Source organism: Megascapheus bottae, chromosome 16 (genome assembly GCF_031878675.1).
Source record: "Megascapheus bottae isolate mThoBot1 chromosome 16, mThoBot2.hap1, whole genome shotgun sequence".
In the NCBI taxonomy this organism is placed as follows: Eukaryota; Metazoa; Chordata; class Mammalia; order Rodentia; family Geomyidae; genus Megascapheus; species Megascapheus bottae.
This window is the reverse complement of record NC_143524.1, coordinates 43,140,692-43,154,873: the sequence shown is the minus strand read 5'-3', so window position 1 is coordinate 43,154,873 and position 14,182 is coordinate 43,140,692. Positions and strand designations below refer to the sequence as shown.

The window sequence follows — 14,182 nt, the reverse complement described above, 5'->3', positions numbered from 1 at the left end:
AGGAGAAAGGAAAGCTTTGTGAAATCAGTGCAGGAGATAGTGCCATTGTAGCTTTAGCTCAGATAAGCCCGGTCACTGCTCAGCTTCTTTATCTGCCAAATGGGAGCTGGAATCCCAGGGCTGACGTGAGGCTAAGGAAAGACCATGACAGCAAAGCTAGCAGAGACCAAACATCCCTGTATATGTGAAAGACAGTAACTGTGACACTTTCCTCTGTTCTCGGCCAGGGCCAGCCACACTCTCAAAGATAATGTGATAAATGAGTAAGCAGTTTTCACCAGCTTTAAATTCACACCACACAACTTAATTCCTGGATCCTGGAAAATTCCCCACATAGAATCATGAGTTTCCATCTCTAGTCTGTGGGTTGTGGACTTATTTCTGACTGGTTGGGAAATCCCCATTCTGACACTGCTTCCAACTTTCCAGGCCGTGGGTTATGTAAAGCACAGGACAGGTAAAAATTTCAGGACAGAAAAGATTCGACTTCAAGAATCTCCTGTAAGGGCCTGGCACAGTGGCTCACATCTATAATCCTAGCTACTCAGGAGGCTGAGATCTGAGGATCAAGATTCAAAAGCCAACCCAGGCACTAAAGACTGTGCGACTTTTATCTCCAGTTAACCACTAGAAAACAGAAGTGATGCTGTGGCTCAAGGGGTAGGGCAGAAGCATTGAGCTGAAGAGCTCAGGGACAACACCCAGGCCCAAGGGTAGGGCAGTAGCCTTGAGCTTAAGAGCTCAGGGACAGTGCCCAGGCCCAGAGTCCAAGCCCCACAACCGATGGGGGAAAAAAAAATCTGTAGTGGGGCACAACAGATCTTGGAGATACGCACCAGGTATCAGTGATTCATGCTTGTTACCTGAGCTACTCAGGAGATTGAGATCTGAGGCTTGAAGTTCAAAGCCAGCCTGGGCAGTAAAGTCTATGAGATGCCATCTCCAATTGACCAGCCAAATGCTAGAATGGAGGCATGTCTCAAGTGACAAGTATCAGCCCTAAGCAAAAAAGCTAAGCATGGCCAGGTACCAGTGGTTTATGCCTATAATCTTAGCTACTCAAGAGGCTGAGATCTGAGGATCACGGTTCAAAGCCAGCCCAGGCAGGAAAGTCCAAGACATTATTATCTCCAATTAACCACCAGAAGACCGGAAGTGGCACTGTGGCTCAAGTGGTAGAGCACTATCCTTGAGCTGAAGAGTTCAAGGACAGTGCCCAGACCCAGAGTTCAAACCCCACAACCCACACATATGCACACAAAACAAAGCAATGAATTCAAGCCTTAGAATACTCAAAACAAAATAAAACTGGAGATATAGTTACTATGTTATATCAAAGCAAACAAGCTAGGAAGTGGGGAGGGGGTTATCTGGAGTCTTTCCCTGGCAAGTCATCAAGTGTAGCTCAAGTGGTAGAGCACAAGGTCCTAGTTCAACTCCTAGTAACACATACACACAGAGAGAGGCACAGAGCTCCCATTCTATTTACATTATGTCAATACCATTTATGCTCTGTTCTTTTTCTTTCATTTCTTAGCTTTTTCTTTCTTTCTTTTTGCCAGTTCTCAGAGGAGCTTGAAATAAGGCTGAGCACTGTCCTTGGGCTTTCTCAAGGGTAGAGCTCTACCACTTGAGCCATAGCACCATTTCCAGCTATTTCTATGTATGTGGTACTGAGGAATTGAGCCCGGGTCTTTGTGTATGCTATGCAAGCACTCTACCACCATGCCAAAATCCTGGCCCTACCCTGTTCTTTTTTGAGTACCCTAACATCTTGACATTATTTCTCATTCTCCATTTATCTTTGTGTGTGTGTGTGGGGGGGTGGTTGTGGGACTTGAACTCTGGGACTGGGCACTGGCCGAGTTCCTCAGCTTCAGCTCAAGGCTAGCACTCTCCCAATTTGAGCCACAGAGCCACTTCCAATTTTCTGGTGGTTAATTAGAGATGAGTCTCCTAGACTTTCATGCCTGGGCTGGCTTTAAAACACAATCCTCAGATTTCAGCCCCCTAAGTAGCTAGGATTACAGGTGTGAGCCACTGGTGCTTGGCTCCATTTATCTAGTTCTACCTAAAGCCCAGTGTATTCCCATCATTCTCTCCACATATAACTGGCTTGCAACTCTTTTCCCTTGAATGTACTCTGCCTCTGAGTACACTCCCTTCTTCTACGGGGTGCTGGTAGGCTTATCTCCCATCCATCCCTCAAGATTCACTCAAATGTATCCTTCTCTGGAACAAAAGTATAAAGTTAGCTTGTCCAGAACTGATTCATCTCTCCCTCCTCTGTGTGCCCATGAGATTCCCTACATTTGTCAATTCTGATGTTGACCCCCACCCCATCTACCATTTTACCATTTTAGTCCTTACAAGGGAGTTCTAGTTGTGGGGGAGGGGGGCGTTGAGAGCATAACCTAGTGGTAGAGTGCTTGTCTAGCAGGCTTGAAGCCCTGGTTCTATTCCTCACCACCACATACACAGAAAAAGCCAGAAGTGGAGCTGTGGCTCAAGTGGCAGAGCTCTAGCCTTGAAAAAGCTCAAAGGCAGTGTTGAGGCCGAGTTCGAGTTGAATCCCCAGAGCTGGCAAAAAAAAAAAAAAGGAGGGGGCACCAGTTTTTCAAGTCAAATATTTTGGTTTATTTCTTCCTGTTTATACTATGCTCAGTCAGAAAACCTCCTACATACATGCATACTAACCACCTCTAACCCACTACTTCTAGATTATCTTTTTTCTTTTTCTTTTCTTACTTTTTTTTTTGGTGGGATGGTGGGGGGAGTGGGGCTTATATTCAGGGCCTGGGAGCTGTCCCTGAGCTTCTTTTGCTAAAAGCTTACACTCTACTCTACTGCTTGAGCCACAGGGCCACTTTCAGTTTTTTCCTGTGTATGTGGTACCAAGAAATTGAACCCAGAGCTTCTACCCAGGATAGAATGCTAGGCAAGCATTCTACCACGAAACAATATTCCCAACCCCTCCAATGAGATTCTGAACTCTTACAAAAAAGCTAGAAGTAGAGCTGTGGCTCAACTGGTAGAGGACTAGCTTTGAGCAAAAAAGCTCAGGGACAATGTCAAGGCCCCAAGTTCAACCCCAGGACTGGAATAAAATAAAATAAATCTCGACAGATGTGGTGGCTTACTGCATGCCTCCTAGTTATTCAGGAGACTGAGATCTGAGGATTGAGTTTCAAAGCCATCCCAGACACTAAAGTCTGTGAGACTCTTATCTCTAACCACTAGAAAACCAGAAGAGGCACTGTTGCTCAAAGGGTAGGGTGGTAGCCTTGAGCTGAAGAACTCAGGGACAATGTGCAGGCACAGAGTTCAAACCCCATGAACAACAATAAAATAAAATAAAATAAAATAAAAAAACCTCAATCAAAGCTATTGATAATTAGGGGGTTGGGGAGCAAAGGAGAGGGTTATATATGAGCAATATATTTTATATGGACATATAAAAATACAAATGAAACTAAATTCCTTAAAAATATACACTGAAAAAAAAAAAAGACAGGGAAGGGGCTGGGAGTTTGGCCTAGTGGTAGAGTGCTTGCGTAGCATGTACGAAGACCCAGGTTCAATTCCTCAGTACCAATACATAGAAAAATGCTGGAAATGGTGCTGAGGCTCAAGTGGTAGAGCTCTAGCCTTGAGAAAGTCCAAGGACAGTGCGCAGGCCCCGAGCTTAAGCCCAGGACTGGCAAAAAAAAAAAAAAAAAAAAAAAGACAGGGAAATAAAATAGGCTGTGATAGAGGGGCACCAGATGCCAGGGAGAAAGTTAAAGAAGACAGTAAAACAGGGTGAATATGGAGTAGTTTGTTTGCATGAATGAAAATAGAACAATGCAACTTGCTAAAATTGTTTCAAGAGGGAAAAGGATAGAGTGATAGTGATAATGTTGATGGGAATATGTATAAAATGTCACAATGAGCCCTCACCTGCCCCCCTAAAAAAAAAAAAAACCTAATATATGGGACCGGGAGCATGGCCCAATGTTACTGTGCTTGCCTATCATGAATGAAGCCCTGGGTTCAATTCCTTGGTACCACGAACACAGAAAAAGCCATAAGTGGTGTCATGGCTCAAGTGATAGAGCTTTAGCTTGAGAAAGCCAAAGGACTCTGAGTTCAAGCTTCAGGACTGGCAAAACAAAACAATCAAACAAAAAACAATAACAAAACAAATGGGCAGTGAGTTTGGCCTAGTGGAAGAGTGCTTGCCTAACATGCACGAAGATGCAGGTTCTATTACTCAGTATCACATACATAGAAAAAAGGTGAAAGTGCTATTGTGGCTCAAGTGGTAGAGTTCTAGCCTTGAGAAAGCCCAAGGACGATGCTCAGGCCCTGAGTTCAAAGCCCAGGTCTGGCAAAAAAAAAATTAAAATTAAACTTAAAAAATCCACTAATGTATGCTAATAAAAATTATGAGCTGTGCAGGTTGGCTCACACCTGTAATCCTAGCTACTCAGGAGGCTGAGATCTGAGGATCGCAATTCAAAGCCAGCCTGGGCACTAAAGAAGGTGAGACTCTTCTCTCCAATTTATCTCCAGAAAAGGGGAAGTGGAGCTGTGGCTCCAGTGGTAGGGTGGTAGCCTGGAGCTGGAGAGCTCACAAACAGTGCCTAGGCCCAGAGTTTAAGCCCCATGACCCACCCTCCCCCCCCCACAAAATTATGTTCCCAAAGTCTTGATTTTCCATCTAAAAACACTTCCCTACCAGTTATTACTACTTCTGATTTTTCTCCTCAGTACTCATGCTAATGTTCTTAAAACTATTTATGTGTCTTTCTTATTTATCTCTTTTATTTTTAGTTTTCTTTTGTCAGTCATGGGGCTTGAACTCTGGGCTTGGGCGCTGTCCCTGAGCTCTTCAGCTCAAGGTTAGTGTTCTATCATTTTAGCCACATCACCACTTTCAGTTTTCTAGTGATTAACTGGAGATAAGAGTTTCGTGGTCGTTAGTGCCCTGGACTGGCTTTGAACAGCTATCCTCAGATTTCAGCCTCCTGAGTGGGTAGGATTATAGGCATGAGCCACCAGCACCTGGCTTTTGTTTTTTTTTTTTTTTTTTTGCCAGTCCTGGGCTTGGGCTCAGGGAATGAGCACTGTCCTTGGGTTTTCTCAGGGCTAGAGCTCTAAAACTTGAGCCACAGTACCACTTCTGGCTTTTTCCTATGTATGTGGTACGGAGGAATTGAACCCTGGTCTTCGTGTATGCTAGGCAAGCACTCTACCACTAAGTCAAACTCCCGGCCCCTGGCTTTATCTTTTATTAGAATAGAAGCTACAGAAATGAGAGAGATTTTAGGGTATGTTCTGTTCATCATTATTTTGGGTTCATTGGTCACCATCCATTACTTGAATAGTGGCAGACTGAATGCATAAAAAGGGTAGAGATGTCCAATAAGTGTAATTTTAATGGAAAAAATCTAAGAAGCAGAGCTGCTCGGCAACATAATCATATTCTAAGTATACTTTTTTCTTGGACAGTTATTTCATCCAGTCCTCACACTAATTACATTGTTTTGTTGCCAGTCCCGGGGCTTGAACTGTGGGCCTGGGCACTGTCCCTGAGCTTCTTTTGTGCGAGGCTGGCGCACGACAGCGGTTAAAAGTCTCAGAAGGAGCCAGGCGCGGTGGCTCACGCCGGGAATCTCAGGAGGCTGACATCTGAGGATCACGGTTCAAAGCCATCCAGGGCACGAAAGACTCTGATCTCCAATTAACGAGTAGGAAACGGGAAGTGGCGCTGTGGCTCAAGGGGTAGGATGGTAACCTGGGGCTGAAGAGCTCAGAGACAGCGCCGAGGCCGAGTTCAAGCCCCATGACCGAAAAGAGAGCCTCAAAGGGCTTTCCTGTCTGGGCTGTCTTCACATTTGGATCCCGAGGTGTCTGCCTTCTGAGTGTCTCGGATTACCGGTAGGAGCCACCGGCGCTGCACGGAAAGCAGCCACTGTCTAAGAGATTAGCGCGAGCCTTGCTTGGGGTGGAAGGGCGGGGATTCATGGGACGCGGAGAAGCCCGGATGGAGAGGCCGATTGGCTGAGATTCAAGGCGGGGCCAATAGGTGGTCACGACAAATTTCCTTCCCGCAGTAGCAGTGTGTTCGCGTCACTTCCTGTCGTGTGGGCGGGAGCGGGAAACAAAAGGGGACGTAGGGCGCATGCGTTTGGTGGGTTCCGGATTCTGGTGGGTCCTTCCGCTTGGACCTGGTGAAGCGCTTCCGGGTCGCCGCCGGCTGCCGCCTCCCGGCGCGGTAAGTACAGAAGCAAGGTTGGGGGGAGGGGGTCCTCTTTTCTCCTTCTTTCTTCCTTTCCCCAGAGCAAACCAGTTTGTTTGACTAGCCTCCTCAGAGCTCCACGTTCAGATGCCTTTACCCTGAAAGAGTTCCTGCTCATTGGCCGCTTCCTCGAGGCAAAGCCCCACCCCACCACACAAGTCCCGTCATTCATTGGTGTCACTTTCTGTCACCCAGCATTTCTTTCTGTTAATTGGTTCTAGCTCGGTCCCGCCTAGTTCACGAGTAGCAACTGACTAAGGACAGAGTCCTGCCCGAGTCCCGCCCCTCCCCCCCTCCCGTTGGTCAACCTCACCGTCATCATCATAATGAGGGAAGAAAGGGCGGCGGCTTCAGGGCGGTGGGTTGGGCTTTGGGCTGAAAGGTCTCCGGCCTGTCATTTCCTCGAGGATGTGAGGGTAGGCGCTATTGCGCCTGTTACCCGGGCAGGGAAGCTTTGGCCATTGGCGGTCGCTGCTGGTCCTGGAGCGACCAAATGGAATTAGCCTGGACTAGACATACATCCTTCCTTTTCTTCTCTCTTTCTCCCTTCCCTGCGCGAGTTCTAAACCCTGATCCACTCGCTGTGGGAGCTAAAACCCGTTTCTTGTCTGTTGAGCTGAAGGGCACAGATGGAGACCTTCTTGGTCAGCAACCTCAGCCCACAAAGGCTGAGTTTACTTGTTCTCATATATGTTCATTCATCCATTCAGTCTTCCATTTATCCATGTGTTCATGCTTTCTAGAATGTCTTACTGAACTCTGCTTGTACATGATGCAAACCCCACCTCCCCAACCCCCACAAAATTGACCCCATTTAATGAAATAGATGGTTAATATACTTTTTTCTCCCCACTGAATGAGTGTGGTATGGATGATCACAGAGGAGCGATATTTAAACTTCAGGATTTGGAGGGCATAAACAATTTCAGGAGAGTCCTGCTACCTCTAATTACATGTAATTTTATAATGCCAGTCTGTATTCTAGATTCCATCTCTACACTTGGCTCCCAGTCTCTTTCCCCCTTGAGCAGCCTACAGCTTTATTTATTAATTATTTTGCTTAATTATTAGAATATCTTTGAGGATGGTATAATTGTTTATTATCCCCATTTTACAGATGAGGAAACTGAGGCCCAGAGAGGTTAAGTGACTTGGCCAAAGTCAAACAACTAGTAAGTGGTGGAGCAAGGACTCAAATCCAGGTCTGTCTGATGCCTAAAAGGAAGGACTGTTTGCCTGCTACCTTCCACTCCTCCCCATCCCTAAATCAAATTACAACCAAATTAAAAATGAATGAAAACAAACACATTCACTTGACCCTTCCCTTCAGTCTAGGAGCCATGTCCACTTTGTTCCCTTCACTCTTCCCTCGTGTGACTGAGACACTGTGGTTTAATCTGGATCGTCCCTGTGTGGAGGAGACTGAACTGCAGCAGCAGGAACAGCAACATCAGGCCTGGGTAAGTGAGGACTAACATGTGTGTGCACACGCACACACACTGCCCCATTACCCAGCTCTATACTGGAGACCTGTTCTGAAAGAACGTTGTGCCCTGAGATGGGAATGAGAGATTCATAGATGATATTTCACATCTTTGTGGCATCCTAATTTGCTAGAGGACCATGGGACTTAGGGGCCAGGTTAAAGCACTGATTCTGATTCTTACACTCAGCTCAAGTTCTTTTTCCTAAAGCCCAAGTATTAGTAATTAACTCCATTTGAAGACTTAAAAGATGCCGTGGGGGCCGGGAGTTTGGCTAGTGGTTAAAGTGCTTGCCTAGCATGCATGAAGACCTGGGTTCGATTCCTCAGTACCACATACATAGAAAAAAGCCGGAAGTGGTGCTGAGGTTCAAGTGGTAGAGCTCTAGCCTTGAGAAAGTACAAGGACAGTGCTCAGGCCCTGAGCTCAAGCCCAGGCAGGACTGGCAAAAAAAAAAAAAAAAAGATGCCGTGTTCTGGGGCCGAGGGTTTGGCCTAGCATGCACAAAGACCCGGGTTCGATTCCTCAGTACCACATACATAGAAAAAAGCTGGAAGTGGTGCTGAGGCTCCAGTGGTAGAGCTCTATCCTTGAGAAAGTCCAAGGACAGGGCTCAGGCCCTGAGCTCAAGCCCAGGACTGGCAAAAAAAAAAAAAAAAAAAAAAGATACTGTGTTCTAGGCTACATCTGTCATTTCACCCTTACCATAATTATATGAAGAAACCAAGGTCCAGAGAATTGATGTAGTTGACTCAACTTTATATGTAGTTGATGACAGGAGAGCAAGTAATCAACTAATTCTGAGAACTGGGAGAAGGCTTCTCTAACACTTAGGTTGTTCTTGGAGGAATAGTGAAGTAATTCCATGCATCTGATTTTGGTCCTGCTTTGGTCCTACTCTCCCCTGTCCCTTGCCCACAGCTCCAAAGTATTGCAGAGAAAGACAACAACCTGGTACCTATTGGCAAGCCAGCCTCAGAGGTGAGTGGCTCTAGCAGATGGGGTTCTCAGTAAGACTTTGAGGAGAACAGGGTTCTGGTCTTAATTCTGAATGTTCTGCCTCTGACTTAGAGCAGTTGTAGTTCCCAGTCTAGGGAGGGAGTGGGCATTTGGCCTCTTACTAAGGTTCTACAGATCACCTACCAGTCTGCCAGACTGGGGAATGGGGAGACAGGGTCGGAATGAAGAAAGCCCAAGGAAGTGGGCCACCTCTTAAACTAGTCCAGGTAGCCCTGAAGCACCTACAGGCTCTCTTCTGCCCCACCAGCACTATGATGATGAGGAAGAAGAGGATGATGAAGACGATGAAGACAGTGAAGAGGATTCAGAGGATGATGAGGACATGCAAGACATGGATGAGATGAATGACTATAATGAGTCACCTGATGATGGAGAGGTCAATGAGGTAGGTGGGAGTATACCTGAGCCCCTGTCCCTGACCTAGTTGACAGCCAAAAGGTACAGACACTTTGGATCCATCCGGGGACAGAATCTGGAGCTAAGGCTGGCTGAGGCCTCTCCCCACCCACACCCAGCCTCCTCTCCAGGTGGACATGGAAGGCAACGAACAAGATCAAGACCAGTGGATGATCTAGGAGGACCAAGGCAAGATGGCCTCAGGGAGACTGCAAGCCAGCCTAACCTACTGTGCACCTCCAGCTCCAGCTCACAAAACCATCTGATGGCCCTGGTGCCTGAAGGCTCACTTTTGATCACCTCCTCAGCTGCTACCAGGACTTGGTCTCAGTCTCCTTGGCCCCTCCCAGGCCATCAGTCTGCTCTTGAGTCCCCAGAGTCTAAGCCCCACTTTGCCCTACCTTCCTGGCCAGTACCTCACCCCTTTGTTGCCAGGTCTTGCCCCTCCCTCTTTAATAAAGACACAGGACTGATTTTTTTCCCCCCATGTCTATTCCCTATTTGTTGGTGGGGCCTGAAGGAATCCAACATCTTTCTTGGGCATTGAGTAGGTGATATGGAAGGGATAGCAAGCAAACCTAATGGGCCAGATGGGCTCTGGTTGGGGAGCCTAAGTCTAGGCTCCTGTACCATGTCCTTTGGTCCAGTTTCCACCCAGCCATCCTGCATGTTTTTTCATTGTCTGCTGTTTCCTATGATCCTGCCCCAAATGGCCTGAGCTGAGGAGGGGAAGCTTTCTGAGGCCCAGAGCCAGAGGCCCTGTGTGAAGAGGTTGCATTAAATCTCAGAGCAAGGCAGGCCTCCCATGGTATCGCCCGGCAAATGGTTGATAGAGCTGGGTTGGGAGGTGAAACATCTTGCTTTTGCAGTCCATGGCTTTCTCTAGAAGGAGGGGATCAGGAGGACCAAGCAGCCTGATAAGATATTTCAGGTCATGTGGAGGCTGTTGGGTTTAAAGCAGGGAAGAGAACCTCTTCAGTGCTGAGCCCAGCTTGTATTGGTTTCCAAACAGGAAGGGAGAGGGATGTTCTGAGGTCTCTTCTTGGGTAGGGATAGGGTGCATCAGTAAATACCCCTGGCCTTGGACTTCAGCCAGGTCCAGCATAGGTGAGCTGGGCTATGCCATCCTTAATGGCCGGGAAGTCTGGAAGACCAGCATGGTGGAGGCGGCAGCGGTAGCGGCCACAGCTCTTCACATACTGTAGGAATCGAGGTGCACCAGGGAAGAGCACGTGGTCAGCCAACACAGTACCGCCAGCTGGCAGCAGTGCATGTGCCTCCAGCAGTTGCAGGTCCCGTAAGTAGTGTCGAGGCCGATGTGCTAGGAGCACCAGGTCTGCCCGGCTCACCTGGTGCTGGGCTCTTAGTTTCGGGATCACTTCCTCCGAGCTGCCTGTAATGAGCTCCACCTGTAGGGAAAGGAGGAGCTGGAGTAAAGGTGGGAGGGATTGTTTTCCTATTTCAGACCCAAGAAGTCGAGGTCAATATTGTGATTTCCATTTTGCCCACAAATTAGCTGAGCTTCACAGGGCACATGCATTAGCTGAAGGTCACATAGCTAACAAGGAGCTAAAAAAGATTCCAAAAACCGTTATCTTAGCTGCCGCTTTTGTCATCCAGAAGTACCTCAGTGTAAATGACCTGGAGGGACAGGAAGGTAGGAAGTCATGTACCCTCTAAGATCACAGTGGAACTGAATTTTCCCACAAAGGAGGCCTGGCTAAGACAAGGCCCGGGGTGGCAGGAGGGATCAGAGGTGGGGAGAGGGGGCCACTGACCATGCGCTCATCGAAGCCAGCCAGGCGAATGAGTTTTTCAGCCACTGCTGCTGTGCGTGGGTCACGCTCCACAGTGAGAAGGCGACTCCCTGGGGGTAGGGCACGAGCAATAAGCAATGTGGAGTATCCACAGAAGGTGCCTAATTCTAGCACACAAGCAGGGGCCTTCTCCTCCACCAGTCTCATCACGATCTGACCTGTGGGGTAAGAAAATAGATATAGGGCTCCTTATGAAAAATGATTTGAGATTTCTACCTGCCCTCCTACAGCCCCCAACCAGTTGGGGTCTTGTTTCTCATGAACCTAGTCCAGTCTTGAAATCTGCCTCAGATCTAGCCCTGTCAGTCTGGCTGTCATGATCCTAAAGGCATTTGGGATTGATGAACTTGGCATTCAGGACCTTCTTAGACCAGCTTCTTACCTTTCCAGCTATAGTGCTAAGTTCTTCCCACCTGTGGCCTGTATCATAGCCATCCTAAACAACTGTGCCCAGAATCAACCATGCTGTTTCTTTCCCTAATGTCCCATTTATATACATAGCTGGTTTTGCTCTTTTGAATTCCTATCCATGTGGCCAATCTGAAACCAGTCCTTTAAAATTCAGTTTAAATGTTCCTTCCTCTAGGAACAAATTCAGAAACAATCACCCCATCTTCCAGCCTTCTTAGACGATGCTAACTGTCCTCCCCCCAACATACAGTTCATTGAACATATCTGATCCTAGAATTGGATGAGTTTAAGCAAGGCTAAAGCACTTGTGCTGAAAGCTATAAGGCTGAGATCAATAGGTAAGTAGGTATAGTTATCCTGAACCACATGTGGATATTTCTGTGATAGGGAAGACTTAGACACAAGTAGTTACTAACAACCTATGTTATTCCCTTAGATTCTTCCTCCTCTCTCTTCCTCCCTCCCTCCTTCCTTCCTTCTTTCTTGGCCAGTCCTGGACTTGACTCAGGGCCTGAATGATGTCACTGAGCCTTTTTTTTTTTTTTTGGTTTGTCGTAGGTCCTGAACTCAGAGCCTGAGTGCTATCCCTAAGGTCTTCAGCAGAAGGTTAGCCCTCTACCACTTTAAGCCACAGTGCCACTTCCAGTTTTCCAGAGGTTAATTGGAGTTAAGAGTCTCAGTGGGCCTGGAGTTTGGCCTAGTGGTAGAGTGCTTGTCCAGCATGCATAAATTCCTGGGTTTGATTCCTTAGTACCACATATACAGAAAAGGCTAGAAGAAAGAGAAAAGAAAGAGGAAAGAAAGAAAAGAAAGATTCATACAGTTTAGTGCCTGGGCTGGCTTTGAACTGTGATCCTCAGATCTCAGCCTCCTGAGTAGCTAGGATTGTAGGAGTGAGCCACCAGTGCCCAGCTCCCTTTAGCTCCCTTGTGCCCAAGGCTAGTGCTCTACCACTTGAGCTACAGTGGCACTTAAGGCTCTTCTTTTTTTAATGTGGTACTGAGGAATTGAGCCCAGTGCTTGATGCATGCTAGGCAAGCACTCTACCACTAAGCCACATGGTCAACCCCTCTGCCTCCTTTCCTAGTAGCTACCTCAAACAAAAGAAGTAGAAGAGTTTGGCCTAGTGGTAGAGTGCTTGCCTAGCATGCACGAAGACCCAGGTTTGATTCCTGGTACCGCATACATAGAAAAAAGCTGGAAATGGTGCTGAGGCTCAGGCCCTGAGCTTAAGCCCAGGACTGACCCCCCCCCCAAAAAAAAAGTTTTGCCTAGTTTTTGCTTAATTTGCAGCTAGATGGTCCTGGAGGACCAGCTAGGACCAGCTAGGGTCTGAAATTTTGCCTAGTGGTAGAGTGCTTGCCTAGCATGCACAAAGACCCAGGTTCAATTCCTCAGTATCACATAAACAGAAAAAAGCTGGATGTGGTGATGTGGCTCAAGTGGTAGAACTGCAGCCATGAGAAAGCCAAGGATAGTGTTCAGGCCGAGTCCAAGCCCCAGGACTGGCAGGAACAAAAGGAAATGGCAATACATGTTTGCTGGGGGAATGAGTGACTTAGTCAAGTCCCCTTATTTTCAGAGAAGGAAAACAATATTTAAAGATGAACATGAACCTGTGCGATTCTTTTCTTGTGGGTCATAGGGCTTGAACTCAGCCTGGGCGCTGTTCCTGAGCTCTTCAGCTTAAGACTAGTGCCCTACCCCTTGAGCCACATCCTGACTTCCCATTTTCTGGTGGTTAATTGGAGATAAGAGTCTTAAGGTCTTTAGTGCTTGGGCTGGCTTTGAACTGAGATCCTCAGATCTCAGTCTCCTGAGTAGCTAGGGTTACAGGTGTGAGCCACCGAGCCTGGTGCAATTCTTACAGTAAGATATAGACAGAACTCAGGACATCCTCTGCCTTCCTAGGAATATTTCAGGGCAAGGGGCACTGACCTTTGACAGGCCCCATGTGGCTCAGATACTCGCAGTGGCTGCTCCAGTGGTCCAGAGTAGTGAGGATGTGGCCAGGGTCACCGGGAAGAGCATGGGTGAGCACATAGCTGAAGGCCCGCTCCTCAATCTGCAGTCCCGACAGGCAGTCTCGGAAACTCCTCAGCAAGACTGTGCGCACTAGCAACTTAAAGTGGTGCCTGTATCGCACCAGTAATGTCACCACCAGTGGCAGGAATGCCAGTGCAATAGCAGGGGACATGGTCCCTACCTGGACCCTAGGGTAAAGAGAAACAGGAAAACCACCATTACTATTTGCCTGTCATTTTCCCTCTTGCTTTTGACAAAACAATTACAGAGGTGATGTATAGAGTGTCATCTTTGCAGCCTTTATTATTAGCAATTACTGTGCTCTTTATAAGCCATGGTTGGCAAAGGCTGTCTTTTGAACAGTCACACATTAGAACTGGGTTTTGTCTCAGTTGGGTGATTCCCAGCCTATACAGTTTTTAGGACTCCATACTGTCCACATTTAGCAGAGTACTGGCCTTTTGGTTCTATCTCCCCATTGTTCCCCAGCCCATTTCCCTTTCCCTCTAATTTCACTTTCTTTTTTTGGGGGGGGGGGCAGTCCTAGGACTTGAATTTGGTCTGCGCACTGCCCCTGAGCTTCTTTTGCTCAGGGCCAGCACTCTATCACTTGATCCACAGTGCTACGTCTGCCTTTTCCTGTTTATGTGATACTGAGGAATTGAACGCAGGGCTTCATGCATGCTATGCTCTATCACTAAGCCACATTCTCAGCTCTATCACTCCCCCTCTTTTTTTATTTGTGG

The 14,182-nt window shown here is 47.4% G+C and overlaps 2 protein-coding genes across 4 annotated transcripts; one reads left to right on the top strand and one right to left on the bottom strand.

Annotated features, from left to right (window-relative positions):
* The first annotated feature begins 6,155 nt into the window (after positions 1-6,155).
* On the top strand, positions 6,156-9,670 carry Anapc15 (anaphase promoting complex subunit 15). 3 transcript variants are annotated; one of them, XM_090348362.1, is made up of 6 exons: positions 6,156-6,259; positions 7,401-7,485; positions 7,614-7,743; positions 8,689-8,748; positions 9,035-9,172; positions 9,303-9,670. In XM_090348362.1, the coding sequence occupies exons 3-6, from the start codon at positions 7,624-7,626 to the stop codon at positions 9,360-9,362; spliced, it is 378 nt and encodes a 125-aa protein (XP_090204488.1). In that variant the 5' UTR covers positions 6,156-6,259; positions 7,401-7,485; positions 7,614-7,623; the 3' UTR covers positions 9,363-9,670. The 3 variants fall into 3 exon arrangements, with proteins under 3 accessions (XP_090204488.1, XP_090204489.1, XP_090204491.1); XM_090348363.1 differs by having other exon boundaries at positions 6,158-6,259; positions 9,315-9,670; XM_090348365.1 differs by lacking the exon at positions 7,401-7,485 and having other exon boundaries at positions 6,176-6,259; positions 9,315-9,670.
* A 601-nt stretch (positions 9,671-10,271) lies between these two features.
* Positions 10,272-13,608, bottom strand: LOC150053452 (transmembrane O-methyltransferase homolog). Its single transcript, XM_090348348.1, has 3 exons — positions 13,350-13,608; positions 10,962-11,158; positions 10,272-10,592 (listed from the first exon to the last, which is right to left on the bottom strand). The coding sequence occupies exons 1-3, from the start codon at positions 13,606-13,608 to the stop codon at positions 10,272-10,274; spliced, it is 777 nt and encodes a 258-aa protein (XP_090204474.1).
* Positions 13,609-14,182: the final 574 nt, after the last annotated feature.

What these genes read in the sequence shown, in the direction of transcription:
- Anapc15 (XM_090348362.1), top strand. Translation starts at nt 7,624, where the DNA reads ATGTCCACTTTGTTCCCTTCACTCTTCCCTCGTGTGACTGAGACACTG. An exon ending in AACAGCAACATCAGGCCTGG is followed by an intron (nt 7,744 to 8,688) that starts GTAAGTGAGGAC and finishes CCTTGCCCACAG; the next exon opens with CTCCAAAGTATTGCAGAGAA. An exon ending in TTGGCAAGCCAGCCTCAGAG is followed by an intron (nt 8,749 to 9,034) that starts GTGAGTGGCTCT and finishes CTGCCCCACCAG; the next exon opens with CACTATGATGATGAGGAAGA.
- LOC150053452 (XM_090348348.1), bottom strand. Translation starts at nt 13,608, where the DNA reads ATGTCCCCTGCTATTGCACTGGCATTCCTGCCACTGGTGGTGACATTA. An exon ending in CCACATGGGGCCTGTCAAAG is followed by an intron (nt 11,159 to 13,349) that starts GTCAGTGCCCCT and finishes CTTACCCCACAG; the next exon opens with GTCAGATCGTGATGAGACTG. An exon ending in CTGGCTTCGATGAGCGCATG is followed by an intron (nt 10,593 to 10,961) that starts GTCAGTGGCCCC and finishes CTTTCCCTACAG; the next exon opens with GTGGAGCTCATTACAGGCAG.